General features: G+C 41.9%; 1 protein-coding gene across 1 annotated transcript in view; it reads left to right on the top strand.

Moving 5' to 3' along the window:
- LPCAT1 (lysophosphatidylcholine acyltransferase 1) overlaps window positions 1–17615 on the top strand; it is a gene marked incomplete at its 5' end in the record, with an annotated part of 126999 nt that overhangs the window by 78733 nt on the left and 30651 nt on the right. The window contains 2 exons of the mRNA XM_084621098.1: window positions 1789–1914; window positions 12679–12832. Coding sequence (XP_084477224.1) covers window positions 1789–1914; window positions 12679–12832 — 280 coding nt within the window. The remainder of the gene's footprint in view (window positions 1–1788; window positions 1915–12678; window positions 12833–17615) is intronic.

Genomic DNA, 17615 nt, shown 5'->3' with positions numbered 1-17615 from the left:
TTACCCTGTCGAAGAGTTGGAACTTCTCAGTGTTCCTTCTCCCACTCTATTTAGTTTTAGATTAAGATAAGTAGGTAGGATTTTTTTTCATGAAGCAGCTAGTTTAGATTTTCACATACTCCTTTCTATTTCTTTTTGGCTTATTGGTATTGAAAAAAAAAAAGCTTAAATACTAGGTTAGTTGTAGGAAATTAGTAAATTTCACTGGACTGCCTACAGTATGTCTCGTCCTCTATCTCCTGGCTTCAAGAGTGATACTTCTAAAAGAAAGACACAACTGTCTTCCTTGTATCTTCCTTGGGGAGAGTCACTTGACAGCAGTGTGTGTGATTTTCAAGGTTTTCAAGAACATACATGGCAGATTAGTGAATCAAGGCTTAAATCTGTTTCTTATGGAAAACTCCTTTAGAACATCTTCAAAGAGGCTTTGAGGGATCAGGTGACTTCCACCTGCTCTATTCATGCCTCCAGTACTTCGGAGATGAGGAAAATCTCTCTCCAAGCTGCAAAGGTCGTAAGAGACCTTGTCAATATAAGAATTTGCCATAGCAGACTAAGATCCTATTGGAGCAGTCAGAGACCCCTTCTCCTCATGGGAGAAACAAACAAGACTCAGGCAAGCTGAGAAGTCATTCAAGCAGATGCCAACAGAGTGTGTGTCTACACCAAAGCACCCTTCTCATAGGGTGCCATCATCACTTTCACAAGCATTCTTGTCGGTTGCACCTATGAGTAAGGAGCCTTCATCAATTTTTCCTCAGCTCTGGGCTTCCTGGTCAATTTCAGTCTTTGGGCTCCCTGTGTCAGTTTCACCTTAGGACACCATCCTCCTCAGTTTCTGGGTATGTCTACACAGCAAAGAAAAACCCATGGCTGGCCCGTGCCAGCTGACTCAGGCTCACAGGGGATCGGGTTGTGGGGCTGTTTCAGTGCTGTGTAGAGTTCTGGGCTGGGGCTGAGCTTGGGCTCTGGGACCCTGTAGGTCGGTGGTATTTTTTCCATGGTCATACTTCAGGAAGCTTTGATGTGAATTTTATTTCCTTATTTTTGTTCGCCTATTATATTATCCTTAGTGTTCTTTTCTTTTGTATCTCCTTGGACTTGTATCTGAAGAGTCAAAGTAAACATTCATGCAGCAGGTTTCCGTAGAATGTATCTTTAGTTTTTTATACACCTCTACCCTGATATAACACGACCTGATATAACACGAATTCGGATATAACGCAGTAAAGCAGCGCTCGGGGGTGGGGTGAGGTGGGGCGGATCAGTGTATCTGGCTCCGACACGGTGCCAGGCCGGGGCTGAAGGGTTGGATAAGGGGCAGAGGGTCTCAGGGGTTGGTCAGGGGACCAGGAACAGGGGGGCTTAGATAGGGGGTGGGGTCTTGGGAGGTGTGGTTAGGGGCAGGGGGTCTCCGGAGAGGTAGTCGGGACAAGGAGCAGGGGGGGTTGGATGGGTCGGGGGTTTTGAGGGGTCAGTCGGGGCAGGAAGTGACTATTAATAACGGAAATGCTTGAGGGCAAAGCAAGTTTGATATAACGCGGTTTCATTTATAACACGGTAAGATTTTTTGGCTCCCGAGGACCGCGTTATATTGGGGTAGAGGTGTACTTACATTTTCCCCATTGTCTATTCACTTTTTAAATTTTCGCTTTGATATATTTGTATAGGGTTTAATGCTGTACAGAGCCAAGGTAATAAAGGGGTGGGAGGGTGTGTGTGTGTGTAAAAGATAGATTTGTGTATCAAAAGAGATGATATTTACTGTATCGGATTTCTTTACTCAAGGGCTTTGGGAGTTTCAGTAACAGACTACACATTTGAAGACTGCCAGCTAGCTTTGGCTGAAGGACAACTTCGTCTGCCTTCAAACACCTGCCTTTTAGAATTTGCAAAGCTTGTGAGAAGCCTTGGGTGAGCATATAAAATTATTTTTATTTATAAAGCATGATTATTATAATATTGTTTCACTGACATTTATACACACACAACTGTCTTAGTTACCTTTATGACTAGAAAATGGAATTTTATATTACAAAGAGAAAGCACTAATGTATATTACAAGAAGTACCTCACTCGAGGTCCCCTCCTATGCACCTTCCGAGGTTGGAGAGCCTTTGTCTGGACCAGCAGGTGAAAGAAAGTCTTTGGCTCCTTTAAGGATTGCCCCTCTTATTTCCTCCCTTCCTCATGGACTTGAGCGGGGAGGGGGAGAACCTTAACTGGCTGGCTGGACAGAAGGCCATGTTAGTCTTTTGGCTCCTGAGCCATCAGCTGACGGTTTGTAAGCCCTTCCCCCTGCCTGAGGTGTCATTCTGCACCGTGAACAAAGCTCTTCCTCTTGGGATGAGAGTAGGATATCCAGGTTTTGGGGCCTTGCTTTGGGCATCATCCTAGTTATTTTTTGGGAGGATGGGAAGGAATTTTTCCCTCACTGCCAGATTGGCCTGGGCGCAATGTGGGGTTGTTTCACCTTCTCTTGAGCAGCCCAGGGAACTGGTGGGTTAGGACATATTGTAAAATTCATGTTGTCATAACTTGATGGATGCCTCATGTGAATAAGCATTTGATAGTGTGTCCAGTTCCACCACAGATTAGAGGGAATCTCCTAAAGAAAGTGGGAAATAGAATTGGGCCTCCTAATGTCTTGTATGGCAAGGAGTCAACCCACTCTTCCCTTAATTTTCATACAAGGGGTTGGGCAGTCAGAACCCAGTGCTGGGGTCAGTGTGTGGGGGAGTGAACTGGGGGCACCCCTCCCCCTGGTGGTAAAGAGAGAGAGATGTGGGGCAGCCAGTAGTGGCCACCTGGGTGGCACAACTTACAGAAAGAAGGATAACCTGCACTGGATGTCTTGTTGCCAGATAGTTCCCAGATGTGTTACTTAGCTAAAGTGTGGCCTAGCTAAACAATATTATTGGTGTTTTGTCTGTCTTCCTCAAGTGCCTGGAATCATCTCACTGGATTTATTTTTAAAATCCCACACTTGTTATACTTCAGACAAGTCTTGGATGATCTTATAAGACAACAAATGTACACAGTGCTTCAACTGGTTGCTCCTCTCCCAGCATGCCTAGAAAAAGCAGCTGTGGACAGCTTATGGTTCTATCTTCTGCCAATATTGATTAAGGCTGATGTGTGAGCACTATGGCTGTCAAGCAATTAAAAAAATTAATCACAATTAATCGCACTGTCAATAATAGAATACCATTTATTTAAATGTTTTTGGGTTTTTTCTACATTTTCAAATATATTGATTTCAATTATAACACAGAATACAAAGTGTATAGTTCCCACTTTATATTTATTTTTTATTACAAATATTTGCAATGTAAAAAACAAAAATAGTATTTTTCAATTCACCTAATACAAGTACTGTAGTGCAATCTCTTTATCATGAAAGTTGAACTTACAAATGTTGAATTATGTAAAAAAAAAAAAATTGCATTCAAAAATAAAACAGTATAAAACTTTAGAGCCCACAAGTTCACTCAGTCCTATTTCTTGTTCAGCCAATGGCTCAGACATTCAAGTTTGTTTACATTTGTGGGAGATAATGCTGCCCGCTTCTTGTTTACAATGTCACCTGAAAGTGAGAACAGGCGTTTTCATGGCACTGTTGTAGCCAGTGTCGCAAGATATTTACATGCCAGATATGCTAAACATTAATATGTCCCTTCATGCTTCAACCACCATTCCAGAGGACATGCATCAATGCTGATGACCGGTTCTGCTCAATAATAATCCAAAGCAGTGCGGACCAAAGCATGTTCATTTTCATCATCTGAGTCAGATGCCATCAGCAGAAAGTTGATTTTCTTTTTTGGTGCTTCGGGTTCTGTAGTTTCTACATTGGAGTGTTGCTCTTTTAAGACTTTTGAAAGCATGCTCCACACCTCATCTCTCTCAGATTTTGGAAGGCACTTTAGATTCTTAAACCTTGGGTCAAGTGCTGTAGCTATCTTTAGAAATCTCACATTGGTATCTTCTTTGCATTTTGTCAAATTTGCAGTGAAAGTGTTTTTAAAATGAACAACATGTGCTGGATCATCATCCGAGACTACTATAACATGAAATATATGGCAGGATGGGGTAAAATAGAACTGGAGACATACAATTCTCTACCTAGGGAGGTGGTAGAATCTCCTTCGTTAGAGGTTTTTAAGGTCAGGCTTGACAAAGCCCTGGCTGGGATGATTTAACTGGGAATTGGTCCTGCTTCGAGCAGGGGGTTGGACTAGATGACCTTCTGGGGTCCCTTCCAACCCTGATATTCTATGATTCTATGAATTCTCCCCCAAGGAGTTCAGTCACAAATTTAATTAACACATTATTTTGTTTAACGAGCATCATCGGCATGGAAACATGTCTTCTCAAATGGTAGCTGAAGCACAAAGAGGCATATGAATGTTTAACATATCTGGAACGTAAATACCTTGCAATGCCAGCTACAAAAGTCCCATGCGAACGCCTGTTCTCACTTTCTGGTGATACTGTAAATAAGAAGTGGGCAGCATTATCTCCCGTAAAGGTAAACAAACTTGTTTGTCTTAGCAATTGGCTGAACAAAAGGTAGGACCGAGTGTGGACTTGTAGGCTCTAAAGTTTTGCATTGTTTTGTTTTTGTAGTGCAGCTATGTAACAAAAAAAAAATCTACATTTGTAAGTTGTACTCTTACAATAAAGGGTTTGCACTACAGTACTTGTCTGAGGTGAATTGAAAAATAGTTTTTTGTTTATCACTTTCACAATGCAAATATTTGTAATAAAAAATAAATATAAACTGAGCAGTGTACACTTCGTATTCTGTATTGCAATTGAAATCAATATACTTTAAAATGTAGAAGAACATCCAAAATATTTTAATAAATTTCAATTGGTATTCTATTGTTTAACAATGCAATTAAAACGGCAATTAGTTTGTGATTAATTTTTTTAATAATGGTTAATTTTTTTGAGTTAATCACGTAAGTTAACTGCTATTAACAGCTATACAACAACCCGAGTAAGCACCAATCTGGCAACTTTCTTTCAAGTTTTCTTGTTTGCCTCCTCACCTGGAATCATGGAGTGTAGCCTCATGTTTTCTTTCCCAACTCTAATTGTTTCCTTTCCCAACTCTAATTATTTCCTTTCACTAATTAATCCTTTATTTTCCAGCAGCTGTACATACAAGGAAGGAAAGGAGAAAATAATTTCTAGTGTAGGAAATATAGAAGATAGAAGAACAACAGTAAGGATAAGTGCTTTTTCTGTAGAGACCTTACAGCTAAAAGGGTCTCCAACAGTACAATAGAGAATGCTACAGGGAGTCAGCAGAAACATTTTATTCTCCACACCAAATTTACCCTAAAGGCTCTGAGCTGACCTGTACTCAATGTAAGCCCCTCGCCTTTAGTATGCAAGTGCTAATCCTAGGGCTCATTTTAGTCTCCTTGCAACATTGCTTGGCTTCTGTGCCTGCTCAGCAGGCTACCAATCAGCCTCAAAGCTGTTCACCCAAATTATGTCCTCTTGAATTCTGGATGTTAGTGGCTGTTGCGAAAACCAACAATGAAACTCTACTAAAATGGGCATTCTTCCTTGATTTTTCAGACGCTCTGTGACTCCTTGATTTGGGTGTCGGTCAGGGTGGACTGACTCCCTGAATTAGGTGTTTATCAGGGTGGATTGATTTAAATCACTAAGTGGAAAGCATTGATTTAAAAAATTAGTTTTAATCAACTTTTCCATTTTTACTCCAGTTATTTTCTAAAGAAAAGTGCATTCTCAGTGATTGATATAAGCATTAACAAATGTTGATTTACAACTAAATAGAGCCTTTATACTATATTTGGGACATCTTTTTGCTAACTAGGATGGTACCCTATAACTGTATACATTTATTTAAGCAGTTATATAGCTTAATATTTTCAGATTCTTATTTATTGTACAGTTTTAGTATGTTAGAAAATGTTGAATGATATAATATTGCTTGTTTGTTAGATAATTAACTTTTTGCCCATGATTTGTGTCATGCTGCCTTAGAATGGTAACTGGAATTTAATTAAACAAGAAACAGCATATAAAATTCATTTTTTATTGAACAAAACCTTAAATGTTTTGGATAAGTAATTTTATCTTATCAAAACATGTTTCAAGTTTATAACTAAATTATTTATTAAACAGAGGGATTAATTGTAGTCAGTGAATTAAACTGATTATTTCAGGTCAGCCTGGGAAGTATGTTTCAAATACGCCTAAATGAAAGGGACTGGAGTTTAAGTTCCTATTTGCTTCAGTTTTTTGAAAATGAGACAGTCTCCTAACTTACTTAGGCTGACCTGTTGTGCCTTATTTATAAAGCTTAGCCTCAAAAATTAGATGTTTTCCCCCAATACTTTCTTTATGTAGAAAAGAAGCCTTTAACTCATAGTTTTGATAGAGGCTTATGAATTCAGCGTATTTATTTTTTATTTAAATGTTTTAAGAGATTATAATAAGTTTAGGCCATATCATGTTTTTATATTGAATTCAGATTTAATTGTAAATGCGTGTATTTTTATAAAGAAAAAATTATAATTTAAATAAAATAAAAAATCTGATCATAAATTTTAAAAAATCTATTTATTTTTAAATCCATGAATTTTTATTCACTCTGGCATCTGTACACTGGGGGAAATCTCAGCTGTTCTTGGCTTTTCCCCACTAATAGGAAGACTGCAATCCTGTTTTTTTGCACAGTGGAATGTGGCTTGCAGTAGGACCCTCAACATACGCTTGCTTGAGGTGCAGTCACTACGCAGTTTATTCTTGATTTGAAGGCCAGAAAGGACTGTTGCAATTATATCGTTTGACTCGCCCCTAAAATGTCACTCAATAATTCCTACATCAAGCCCAAAAACTTGTGGTTGAACAAGAGCATGACTTCTAGGAAGATATCCAGTCTTAATTATAAAGATTTCAAATGATGTAGAATTTACCACATCCCTTAGTAGATTGTTCCAGTTAAAATTTACACTTTATTTCCAGTATGAATTTGTCTAGCTTTGAATTCCAGTCACTGGATCATGTTATAGCTTTGTCTGCTACATTGAATTGCTCTGTTTTCATAGATTTGTGGATTTTGAAGGCCAGAAGGGACCACTAGATTATGTATTCTGACCATTTCACTTAGTTAAACCTAAATCAAGCCCAGTAACTTGTTTGGTTAAAGCATATCTTCCAGAAAGGCATGCAGTCTTGCTTTGAAGACATCAAGAGATGGAATGTCCACCACATCTTTTGGTGGCTTGTTCCAATGCCAAATCACCCTCATAGTTAAAAATGTGTGCCTCATTTCTGATTTGAAGTTTGTCTGATTCCGGCTTTCAGCCATGTTATGCTTTTCTCTGCCAGATTAAAGAGCCTTTTGTAGCCAGTATTCTCACCCTCTGAAAGTACTTATACACTGTAATCAAGTCGCTCCCGGATCTTTTTGATAAGCTAATCAGATTGATCTCCGTAAGCCTCTCACTGTAAAGCACTTTCTCCAGCCCTCAAATAATTTTTGTGGCTCTTTTCTGCACCTTCTCTGGTTATTGAAAATCCATTTTAAAATGTGAACACCAAAACTGGATGATCACTTTAGATAAGCTATTACCAACAGGAGAGTGGGGTGGGAGGAGGTATTGTTTCATGGTCTCTGTGTATATAATGTCTTCTACAGTTTCCACGGTATGCATCTGATGAAGTGAGCTGTAGCTCACGAAAGCTCATGCTCAAATAAATTGGTTAGCCTCTAAGGTGCCACAAGTACTCCTTTTCTTTTTACAGTATTCCAGTATCACTCTTAGCAATGCCATAAACAGAGTTAAAATCATTTCCCTACTTCTACTCATGGCCCCCCGTTTATACGTCAAAGGATCATGTATTAGTCCTTTTTGCCACAGCATCACAATAGCAGATCATATTGAGTTGATTGTTCACTATGACCCCTAAACCTTTTTCAGAATCCCTGCTTTCTCAAACACAGTCCCACGTTCTATAGTGTGGCAAATTGCCAGCACTACTATGATGGGTCTCGCGCTTTCTCTTCTGGGGTGTGGGCTGTTCAGGGCACCATTTCTTGCCCTTGAACTGGAGTATTAACTGCCCCATAGTGTCCTAAAGGAGGGGAGTGGAGAGGGAGGGACCCAGGCCCGCCCTCTACTCTGGGTCCCAGCCCAGGGGCCCTAGGGATAGCAGTAAACCACTTGAACTAGCAGTTCCTTCCCCTGGGCTACTCCCTCTCCTGCCCTTCAGCTTGTGGGGCTTCCTGCCCTCCTTCTGCACAAACCAAGTGTCCCTTTACCTAGGGTCTTGATCGTCTTAGCCCCCTGCAGGACATCTAGTTGGCAGCCGGTATCAAGTGGAGTGCCCCAAGGGTCGGTCCTGGGGCCGGTTTTGTTCAATATCTTCATAAATGATCTGGAGGATGGTGTGGATTGCACTCTCAGCAAATTTGCGGATGATACTAAACTGGGAGGAGTGGTAGATACGCTGGAGGGGAGGGATAGGATACAGAAGGACCTAGACCAATTGGAAGATTGGGCCAAAAGGAATCTGATGAGGTTCAATAAGGATAAGTGCAGGGTCCTGCACTTAGGACGGAAGAACCCAATGCACAGCTACAGACTAGGGACCGAATGGCTAGGCAGCAGTTCTGCGGAAAAGGACCTAGGGGTGACAGTGGACAAGAAGCTGGATATGAGTCAGCAGTGTGCCCTTGTTGCCAAGAAGGCCAATGGCATTTTGGGATGTATAAGTAGGGGCATAGCGAGCAGATCGAGGGATGTGATCGTTGACATTGGTGAGGCCTCATCTGGAGTACTGTGTCCAGTTTTGGGCCCCACACTACAAGAAGGATGTGGATAAATTGGAGAGAGTCCAGCGAAGGGCAACAAAAATGATTAGGGGTCTAGAACACATGACTTATGAGGAGAGGCTGAGGGAGCTGGGATTGTACTCCTCGTTCTGTCATCTGCTACCATTGAGAACAGTCTAGAGCCATCCTCTTTGGAACCCCCTTTCAGGTAGTTGAAAGCAGCTATCAAATCCCCCCTCATTCTTCTCTTCTGCAGGCTAAACAATCCCCGCTCCCTCAGCCTCTCCTCAGCCTCTCCTCCTTCTGCCTCTTCTGCATCAGTGACAGTTTTTTTACCTACATTTATAAATGAACCTATACCAGTGTTAGGATTCCTTTTATGCATGATTGTTTTTTTAAATTCCTTCTAATTGTCCTAACTCCAGTGGCCAATGACTTTTTCATTGTTAAGCTTCCCTTACCAATTTTCTGCATTCTTAACTTCTAATGTATATTCATTGCTATTGACTTCACCTTTTTTGTGTGTGTCTTTTTACATTTTTATGGTTGTTTTCACTTCCCGTCTAAACTAGGATTTTTTTAACCAATCTTATGTGATTGTGGGATTGTAGATTTTTAGGCATCTAGTTAAATCACAATATGTGGCAATGGTGCTTCCATCTCACTTGAGTGAAGTCAGAAAAGACTATCCCTATCAATGTAGGCCTCATAATGGTGGTGTCCAGACCACCCTTGAAAGTGTGTTTCTCTAAAGATACCACCTATTTAGGAGTCTCACTTGTAAGATCCTCCTAGTTTTCCAGCTTATCTTTGTGTAGCATGAAACTGACACAATTCTCTTTTCTGTTAAGTTTGGTTCTTATGATTACAGAGTAAGGCACGAGGCAGGCCCTCTATTGGCCAACACACATCACCCTGCTAACTATGAGCACTGGCTTCCAAACACTCTCATCAATTCCTTGACTGACTGCATTCCTCAAAGGAGCTGGTTGCAGGAATATCTCATTGGCAATCACTAGCTATTTACTAGATCCAAATAATAATTCATCAGATGTCCTTTTCAGATCCTCCGTTCCAGTCAGGTCTGGTCAGCTCTCTACATTTTTGAGACCTTTGCCTCAAGTACTTTGGTGCATTTCCATGAAACATTGGGGTCCCCCTTAACCTTTTCTTTACCTTTTTTTCCTCAGTGCTTCATTGCTTTGGCAATGTCCTCGTTTTTTGGTACCTTGCTTTTATTTATTTTTAAGCACTTCCCTGTTTAAAATATAATAGTTGCAATCTCCTGGATGGATGTAGATTGGAAAAAAGCCATCCTGGATATTCACGAAACCCGATCATCAGACAATAGTTGAGAATTTAACCAGATTCCAAGTTATGAACTCAAGTGACAAATGGTGGATAGAAACACTCGGAACATGTAATCTGCACCAAGCCTTCTAATTGTGCTCCCCCACTTGCAAACATCACCATCACCATAGTTTTGTCTGGTTTGAACTTTAGCCAGGTGTCTATATGTAAGTGATTCTCAGCTAGATATTTAGTAAGACTATTGAAATAGATGGAGCTATAGTGCTGAGTGTTATCAATATACTGAAAACCATCAAAGCCCTTGCCTTTCCTGTTCTTCCTCCAAACTCCACCCAACACAAGGCTGAACAATGTAGAGATACAAATGGAGCCATGCAAAACTCCACATGAGATCCCTCATGACGGAAGAGCAATGAAACTACCTTCTGAGATATCCTAAAAAGAAGAGAATGAAGCCATGTGAGACCAGCTCTGTCTAGAGGTTTGCAAAGGAATCAGCACTCCATAGTCAGTGTTGACGGGCACATGATAAATCTAATAATGATGTGGATACTTCATCACTAGGAACAAATAACTGACCACTGTTGCAGTCTCTTTACTGTATCCAGAATGAAAAGAAAGGAGAGTTGTATTACTACTTCCAGAGAGCATAACCTTTTCAATAATATCATAACTTTTTCAATAATAAGGGTACATTAAATACAGGGCAATAACTAAAAATCAGATTCTTTCTGTCAAGACATTGCCCTATTTCCTTGGGTGCAGACAGTTTGGTCTGAACCTGAGCAATTTTCTTGGGGCGAGGGGGAAGAAGTCCTCACAACAGAAGAATCTCAAATTAGGCCTCACAGCCAGACTCTTAGATTAGTGGTGTCCAGCTTGTGGTCCACTTATGGTCCTTGATGCTCTAAATTGTGGCCATTGAGACCATGGTGCTAAGAAGGAAATTTGTATTAGATTATGAATTGAAATGTACTTCCTAAGTTGCATCCTGTGATTTTTAAACTGAAGTGTTTGAATTAGCTGTAGAGAAGTGGTTAGGGGCTCTGTCTCCCTACTGCTTCTTTCAATTTCAGCTGCAGCCTCAGGACAGTTCTGGTCTAAGCTTAAAGCACTCTGAGTGGCTGTTCTCCCTTCCCTACTGCAGATCCTCCATTGGCTGATTACTGCATTATAGGAACGGAGGAGAGAATAGCTCTGTCTGCTTTGTGTGCTTCCCTAATGAGTGGTGGGCCTCACAGAGAGCTGAATAGGAGCTCAACAGTCCCTGGCAGAGCCTTGAGGAGTGCAAAGGATTACCCTCTCTCCCCCTTGCAGCAATCATGAGCAAGCCAGGAAAGGGGGAGAGTTAGGGGGGCATCAGTAGCCTATTCTGATTTCCTGATTGTCTCCTCCAATCCAGGATGGGGGCTGCTCTGACTTGAGCCACTGGGGATAGCCAGACCACAACACTAGGGCCTGCAAGGAAAAAAGGAGTTGTGTGACCTGACTGCCAGTTGTAAGTTGTAAATCACCCATAATTGCCCCCAACATGGGGGAATCCCCAGTGTGTTTCCTGCTCCCTTTATGTGCTGCCTCAGTAGCAGAAAGGGGAACAAACTAGGGCATAGACACTGCCCTTTACTATTGATTTCATTTACCTTTTGGAAATAAGGATTTGCCCTCTAACTGGAAAGGCCACATTGTGCTGAGTTAACTTGGCTATCCACCATTCAAAACAGATCTGCTGGTTGAGATTTTGTGGATGCTATGGTGGAAGGGCACAGAACTTATTCTTCATGCAACTCAAAGCATAACATTTTATAAGCTTTCAGCTTCCATCATTAGCACTTTAACTATATTACTATTTTGATTAAAAAGTCATATCCCTAACCAAAACAGTTACACCAGTACAAAATTTATGTGTAGACCAGGTCTGGATCTGTAATTGGAAAGGAAATGGGTGAACTCATGATTATATACTAACTAGCCTCAACTGATGGATCTTTTGGTCTCCTTGCTTGTTGTTAGGTGGCCCCATAATGCTGTCAGTAACTGCATGCGCAGGGTAGGATGTGAAAAGTGAGGACTCTGACAAACAGGATTAATTACTGTTACTATTAGTAATCTTGGTTTTAAACAACATGTATCAGGTCTTTCCCATTCGGTAACATTAGCAAGCGTGGAAATAATTGTTTGTCACTGTTCTACTAATAGTCTGCAATTGACAGTTGCATGAAAGGGTAAAGACTCAGCAGAGTGGGGTCCGGGTCCATGACTATTGCTCTTAGACACTACACTTAATACAAATAATAATAATGAATATTAGGTTTTTGAGCTATTTTGGAAACTAAGTGGGTGATTTGTCTTTGAAGCCTTAAATATTGAGCCCCAGGCATTTTGGTTAATTCTGAATCAGAATAAGTAAGTCAGTGCTCTCATTTAGTGTTTTACACAATGCAAGGAACATTTAGTGATTTTAGAAGTAGGCTGCAATATTCCTTTTAAAGTAGTCTGAAAATGTCAAATGTTTTCCTTTTTGCTGTTGTTGTTGTTTGTCGTAGGCTGAAACCAGAGAAACTTGAAAAAGATCTTGATAGATACTCCGAAAGTGCCAAGAAAAAGAAAGAGAAAAGAGTCAGTCTTAAAGAGTTTGCTGCATACTTGGAAGTCCCAATTTCTGACACGTTAGAAAATATGTTTGCTCTTTTTGTTGAGGTAAGAAATACCGGAATGTTGTAGAGAATTAAAAATTCATCCTTATATCTTTCTATTGGGGTTTTAAAAAATGCAGTCATTGACTTCAGTCTGAGAAGAGTACAGCCTGTGCTGAGCACTTTTTAAATCCCATTCTTGATATCCTTGTGCTTTTTTCTTATCTAGTAAGTCTAAATTAATCCAGTAAACTAAACAAAACATGGCTTAAGTGAAAGGTTAATGGTACAGAAATCGGACAAAACCAGTTTTGTTTTGGAGTACCAATTATGAAAAACAAAACTTTGTGTAGAGAAAAAATGAGCACAAAATATTATTCAATAAGATATATTTCTAATACTATAGCTGATTAGCATACAGAAATATTTTGGCCATATGAAATCTTCCTTAATAGAAACAAAGTGGGGAGGTGCGTGCGTGCATGTGCAATGAAGGAGGAGTCAGTTTTTATGTTATAGGATGCCACGCAAATGGAAATTCAAAACAGACTTTTCACACATGGATGCCTAAAGTAAGGCACCAAACTCCTACTGAGTTGCTTAGATAAATTGATTAAATTTTCAGGTGTCCTGAGCATCTGGAGTTCTCTTTGACCTTAATGGCACTTGCAAGTACTCGGCATCTTTTGCAAATCAGACAAATATTTGTAGGCAGTGCTGGTAGCAGTGCCTACAGTTTATGCTACCAGATGCTTTCCACTATAAGATGCTGTTTTCCGTTGCTTATAATTTTACTAAATGTAATCTGTTAGGGCTAGAATTTTCTATGCTGAATGTCTGTCTCTGGCTTAATTAATTTTAAAAACATTGGGGGAAGCTTCAGCAAAAACACTTCAGCCATTTCAGATAATGAGGTTAGGGGAAAATATGTTTTGTGCATGTTTTATTCTTATAACACTTTCATTGTGAAACTCTAGATTTATAGATTCCAAGGCTATAAAGGATGATTGTGATATATAACCTATAACCACTATAGTACACTGGTTACTATAGGGCCTATAACCACTACAGTACACTGACCTGCACAATACAGGCCATAGAACTTCCCCAAAATAATTCCTTTTGAACTAGAATATATCTTTTTAAAAATGCTTTGAAGCAGGGGGCTTGAAATGTGGTGTGGGGGAAAAGGGGTCATCCTTGTGTCAGGGATGTGCCTTTTGCCATCGTTCGTAAAATGCCACCCAAATCTGGCCAAGTTGTAAGCCTCTGAAAATTATAGTTCGCACATAGAATCATAGAATCATAGAATATCAGGGTTGGAAGGGACCCCAGAAGGTCATCTAGTCCAACCCCCTGCTCGAAGCAGGACCAATTCCCAGTTAAATCCCAGCCAGGGCTTTGTCAAGCCTGACCTTAAAAACCTCTAAGGAAGGAGATTCTACCACCTCCCTAGGTAACGCATTCCAGTGTTTCACCACCCTCTTAGTGAAAAAGTTTTTCCTAATATCCAATCTAAACCTCCCCCACTGCAACTTGAGACCATTACTCCTCGTTCTGTCATCTGCTACCATTGAGAACAGTCTAGAGCCATCCTCTTTGGAACCCCCTTTCAGGTAGTTGAAAGCAGCTATCAAATCCCCACTCATTCTTCTCTTCTGCAGGCTAAACAATCCCAGCTCCCTCAGCCTCTCCTCATAAGTCATGTGTTCTAGACCCCTAATCATTTTTGTTGCCCTTCGCTGGACTCTCTCCAATTTATCCACATCCTTCTTGTAGTGTGGGGCCCAAAACTGGACACAGTACTCCAGATGAGGCCTCACCAATGTCGAATAGAGGGGGACGATCACGTCCCTCGATCTGCTCGCTATGCCCCTACTTATACATCCCAAAATGCCATTGGCCTTCTTGGCAACAAGGGCACACTGCTGACTCATATCCAGCTTCTCGTCCACTGTCACCCCTAGGTCCTTTTCCACAGAACTGCTGCCTAGCCATTCGGTCCCTAGTCTGTAGCTGTGCATTGGATTCTTCCATCCTAAGTGCAGGACCCTGCACTTATCCTTATTGAACCTCATCAGATTTCTTTTGGCCCAATCCTCCAATTTGTCTAGGTCCTTCTGTATCCTATCCCTCCCCTCCAGCGTATCTACCACTCCTCCCAGTTTAGTATCATCCGCAAACATGCTTAGTAGGTGTTTGTTTGAGGCTGATAGCTAAATTCTCGGAAGATTCTGTCTGCCTGAACGCTTTCCATCTGCATACAGCTTCTGTAAGCAACCAGACTGCCAGTGCTATCCCTTCAGAACACCTGAGCTTCCTGCAGGGGCTAAACTTGCAATTGCCCTTCCTGGTTGCTGGGGGCCTCTGTGGTGTTAGGCAACAAAAATAAAAACAAAAAGACTCTCTCCTTTTCTATTAGAGACTAACTAACTTCGGATGTAGCTCACGAAAGCTTATGCTCAAATAAATTGGTTAGTCTCTAAGGTGCCACAAGTACTCCTTTTCTCTTTGCGAATACAGACTAACACGGCTGTTACTCTGAAACCTTTTCTATTAGTGCATCTCCTGCTGGTGTCTAGACTGTGAGAAGGAGAGAGCAGCCTGACTCGATCCCAAGGAGTGAGGAGTAGCGGAGAGAGATAGAAGTAGGTGGCATGCGTGGGGGGAAATAGGACCATAGGGGAACAGGGACCAATAGAGTCAGAGAGGAAAATGGGGCAAGCAGAAGCAGGCAGGGATAGGGGCAGAGAAGGGCCTATAACCACTACAGTGCACGTCTCCAGAATGTGAAATTGAACCCAGGATACCTGAATCCCAGCATTCTTCTGCAGTCTAGCAAATAGCTGTACTGGCCAAATGTGTCGTCTTCTAATTCTCTCTGCATAGAAAGTCTCAAACTCTCCTTCTGGGTTGGAGCTAATAGCACATACTTCATCAGCAGGGTAAGTCAGGTGAAAATTACCTAACTTTAGATACCCAAGCTGCAACACTTTGGTACCAAACTCAAATTCTTACCAAATGATGTCATGGTTCTTTATATGCTGCTATTCTGGCAAGACCAAAGAATGTTCACTGAATAAGTATACAGTATTAATATTTTAATGCTGAAACCAAATTATTGTCTAATGTCTGAACCACAGCCTTAGAGTAAATTACAAAGCTTCCTCAGATTTCAATTTCTTCAAGTGCTTGCAGATGTCCATTCCAATGTAGGTGTATGTGCTCCCTGAGCACAGTTGTTGGAATTTTTTCCCTCAGTGGTATCTGTCGGGTCGACTCCAGCACCCTCTGGTTCTGTGCACAAATAGCACTGGTATAAAAGGCCACACCGACCCCATGCCCTTTCAGTTGCTGCTTACCACCCGGGATGATTGCTGAAATTTTCCTCTTGCTCAGACAATCTCACCTTGTGATTTTTCTTCTTTCTCATGTATATCGTTGTTGTAGTTTATTAGGAGTTTTAGTTGTTAGTGAGTTTTGGACACCTCTGGACTTTGTTGGAGAGGATTGTCCGTTCCCGTGGCATACCAAGCTTCAAGCCCTGTGCTTCCTGTGGCAATTTGATGCCCTGGAACAACACGCACTCTAGCTGTCTCAAGTGCTCATCGGAAAGACAATTGCCAAATCTGCAGGGACTTCAGACCCTGCACCAAGAAAGACCAGGAGGCAGCCTTAAGATCAGCATCAGAGCCGCGCTCGGACTTGGCACCAAGCATCTCCGCCTCGATGTGGAGCACTCCTTCCACTAGTTGAGAGCCCTGCACCGATCCTCCTCCCAGTGCAGGAGAAGCAGCACTGTAAGCACCAGATGAGTCATTCCCCAGTGCCAAAAGGAAGCAGGCAAGGGGATCTGGAAAGAGGGAGACCTGTGTCAGGCCACTATCCTTCTCCAGGACCTCAGCCAGCCTTGGTGCTTCTCTCAAGCTCCACTAATTCCAGCATGGGAAATGCCATCCTTCAACGAACAGCGGACTGGTCAGTTCTCAGAACCATCAACCCCAGAGGCGTTTGTGGCTGCTAGAGACCTACTCACTCTCCCAGTCCCAGGGTCCCCGGAGAGTTAGGACTTGGCACTGCTGGTACCAATGAGTGGCAGAGAACCATCCTCCAACTTTCATGTGGCACCACAGCCACCCTCTAGGCAAAAACCTCCTATGGTAGCCTCAACTCGGACCTCTCCGCAGTGCCATTCGCTGGCACCGAGAGGGTCAGCACTGCCTTGGTCTCCCCAGCATAGCTCGTCTTCCTCATCAGAGTCTGAAGTGGGGTTTCTGCTCTCCCCATCATCAAGACCTCTTGCACTACTCCCTTGCTGGGCCTCAGGCACTATGGTGCCCCTGAATACTTGGTCTCCAGGACTGGCCTTTTTGGAACCCTTGGGAGTTTCTCTTGTGTCAGGGCACCATTTTGACACATTCATATTCTGTGGCCTCAGAAAGTAGGACACTTCCAGTACCGCGCCATAAGACTTATTAAAGTAGGTGGCCTTGAATTTGGGTATCCACGCTGAGGTGTTCAGAGAGACGACACCTGGTTACTGGACATTTTGTCAGCAGCAGGTCCCTCAAGAGTGGCTTTACCCCTTAATGGGGTGATCATGGACCCAGTTAGAGTGTTCTAGCAGACCCCCGCTTCCCTCCCTCCTATAGCCAAAAGGAGGGAGTGCAAATATTTCATACCAGCCAAGGGGTATGAATTTTTGTTTTCACACCCTCCACCAGGATCTCTAATAGTGGCAGCCACCAATGAGGGGGACCATCAAGGTCAAACAGGCCCCATGCCCAAGGCAAAGGACACCAAAAAGCTGGACTTGTTTGGCCAAAAAGCATATTCAGTGGGTGGGT

The sequence above is a fragment of the Lepidochelys olivacea genome (assembly GCF_965140295.1).
Source record: "Lepidochelys olivacea isolate rLepOli2 genome assembly, chromosome: 2".
Taxonomy (NCBI): domain Eukaryota; kingdom Metazoa; phylum Chordata; order Testudines; family Cheloniidae; genus Lepidochelys; species Lepidochelys olivacea.
The sequence above is the reverse complement of the archived record's forward strand: the minus strand, read 5'-3'. Positions and strand labels throughout refer to the sequence as shown.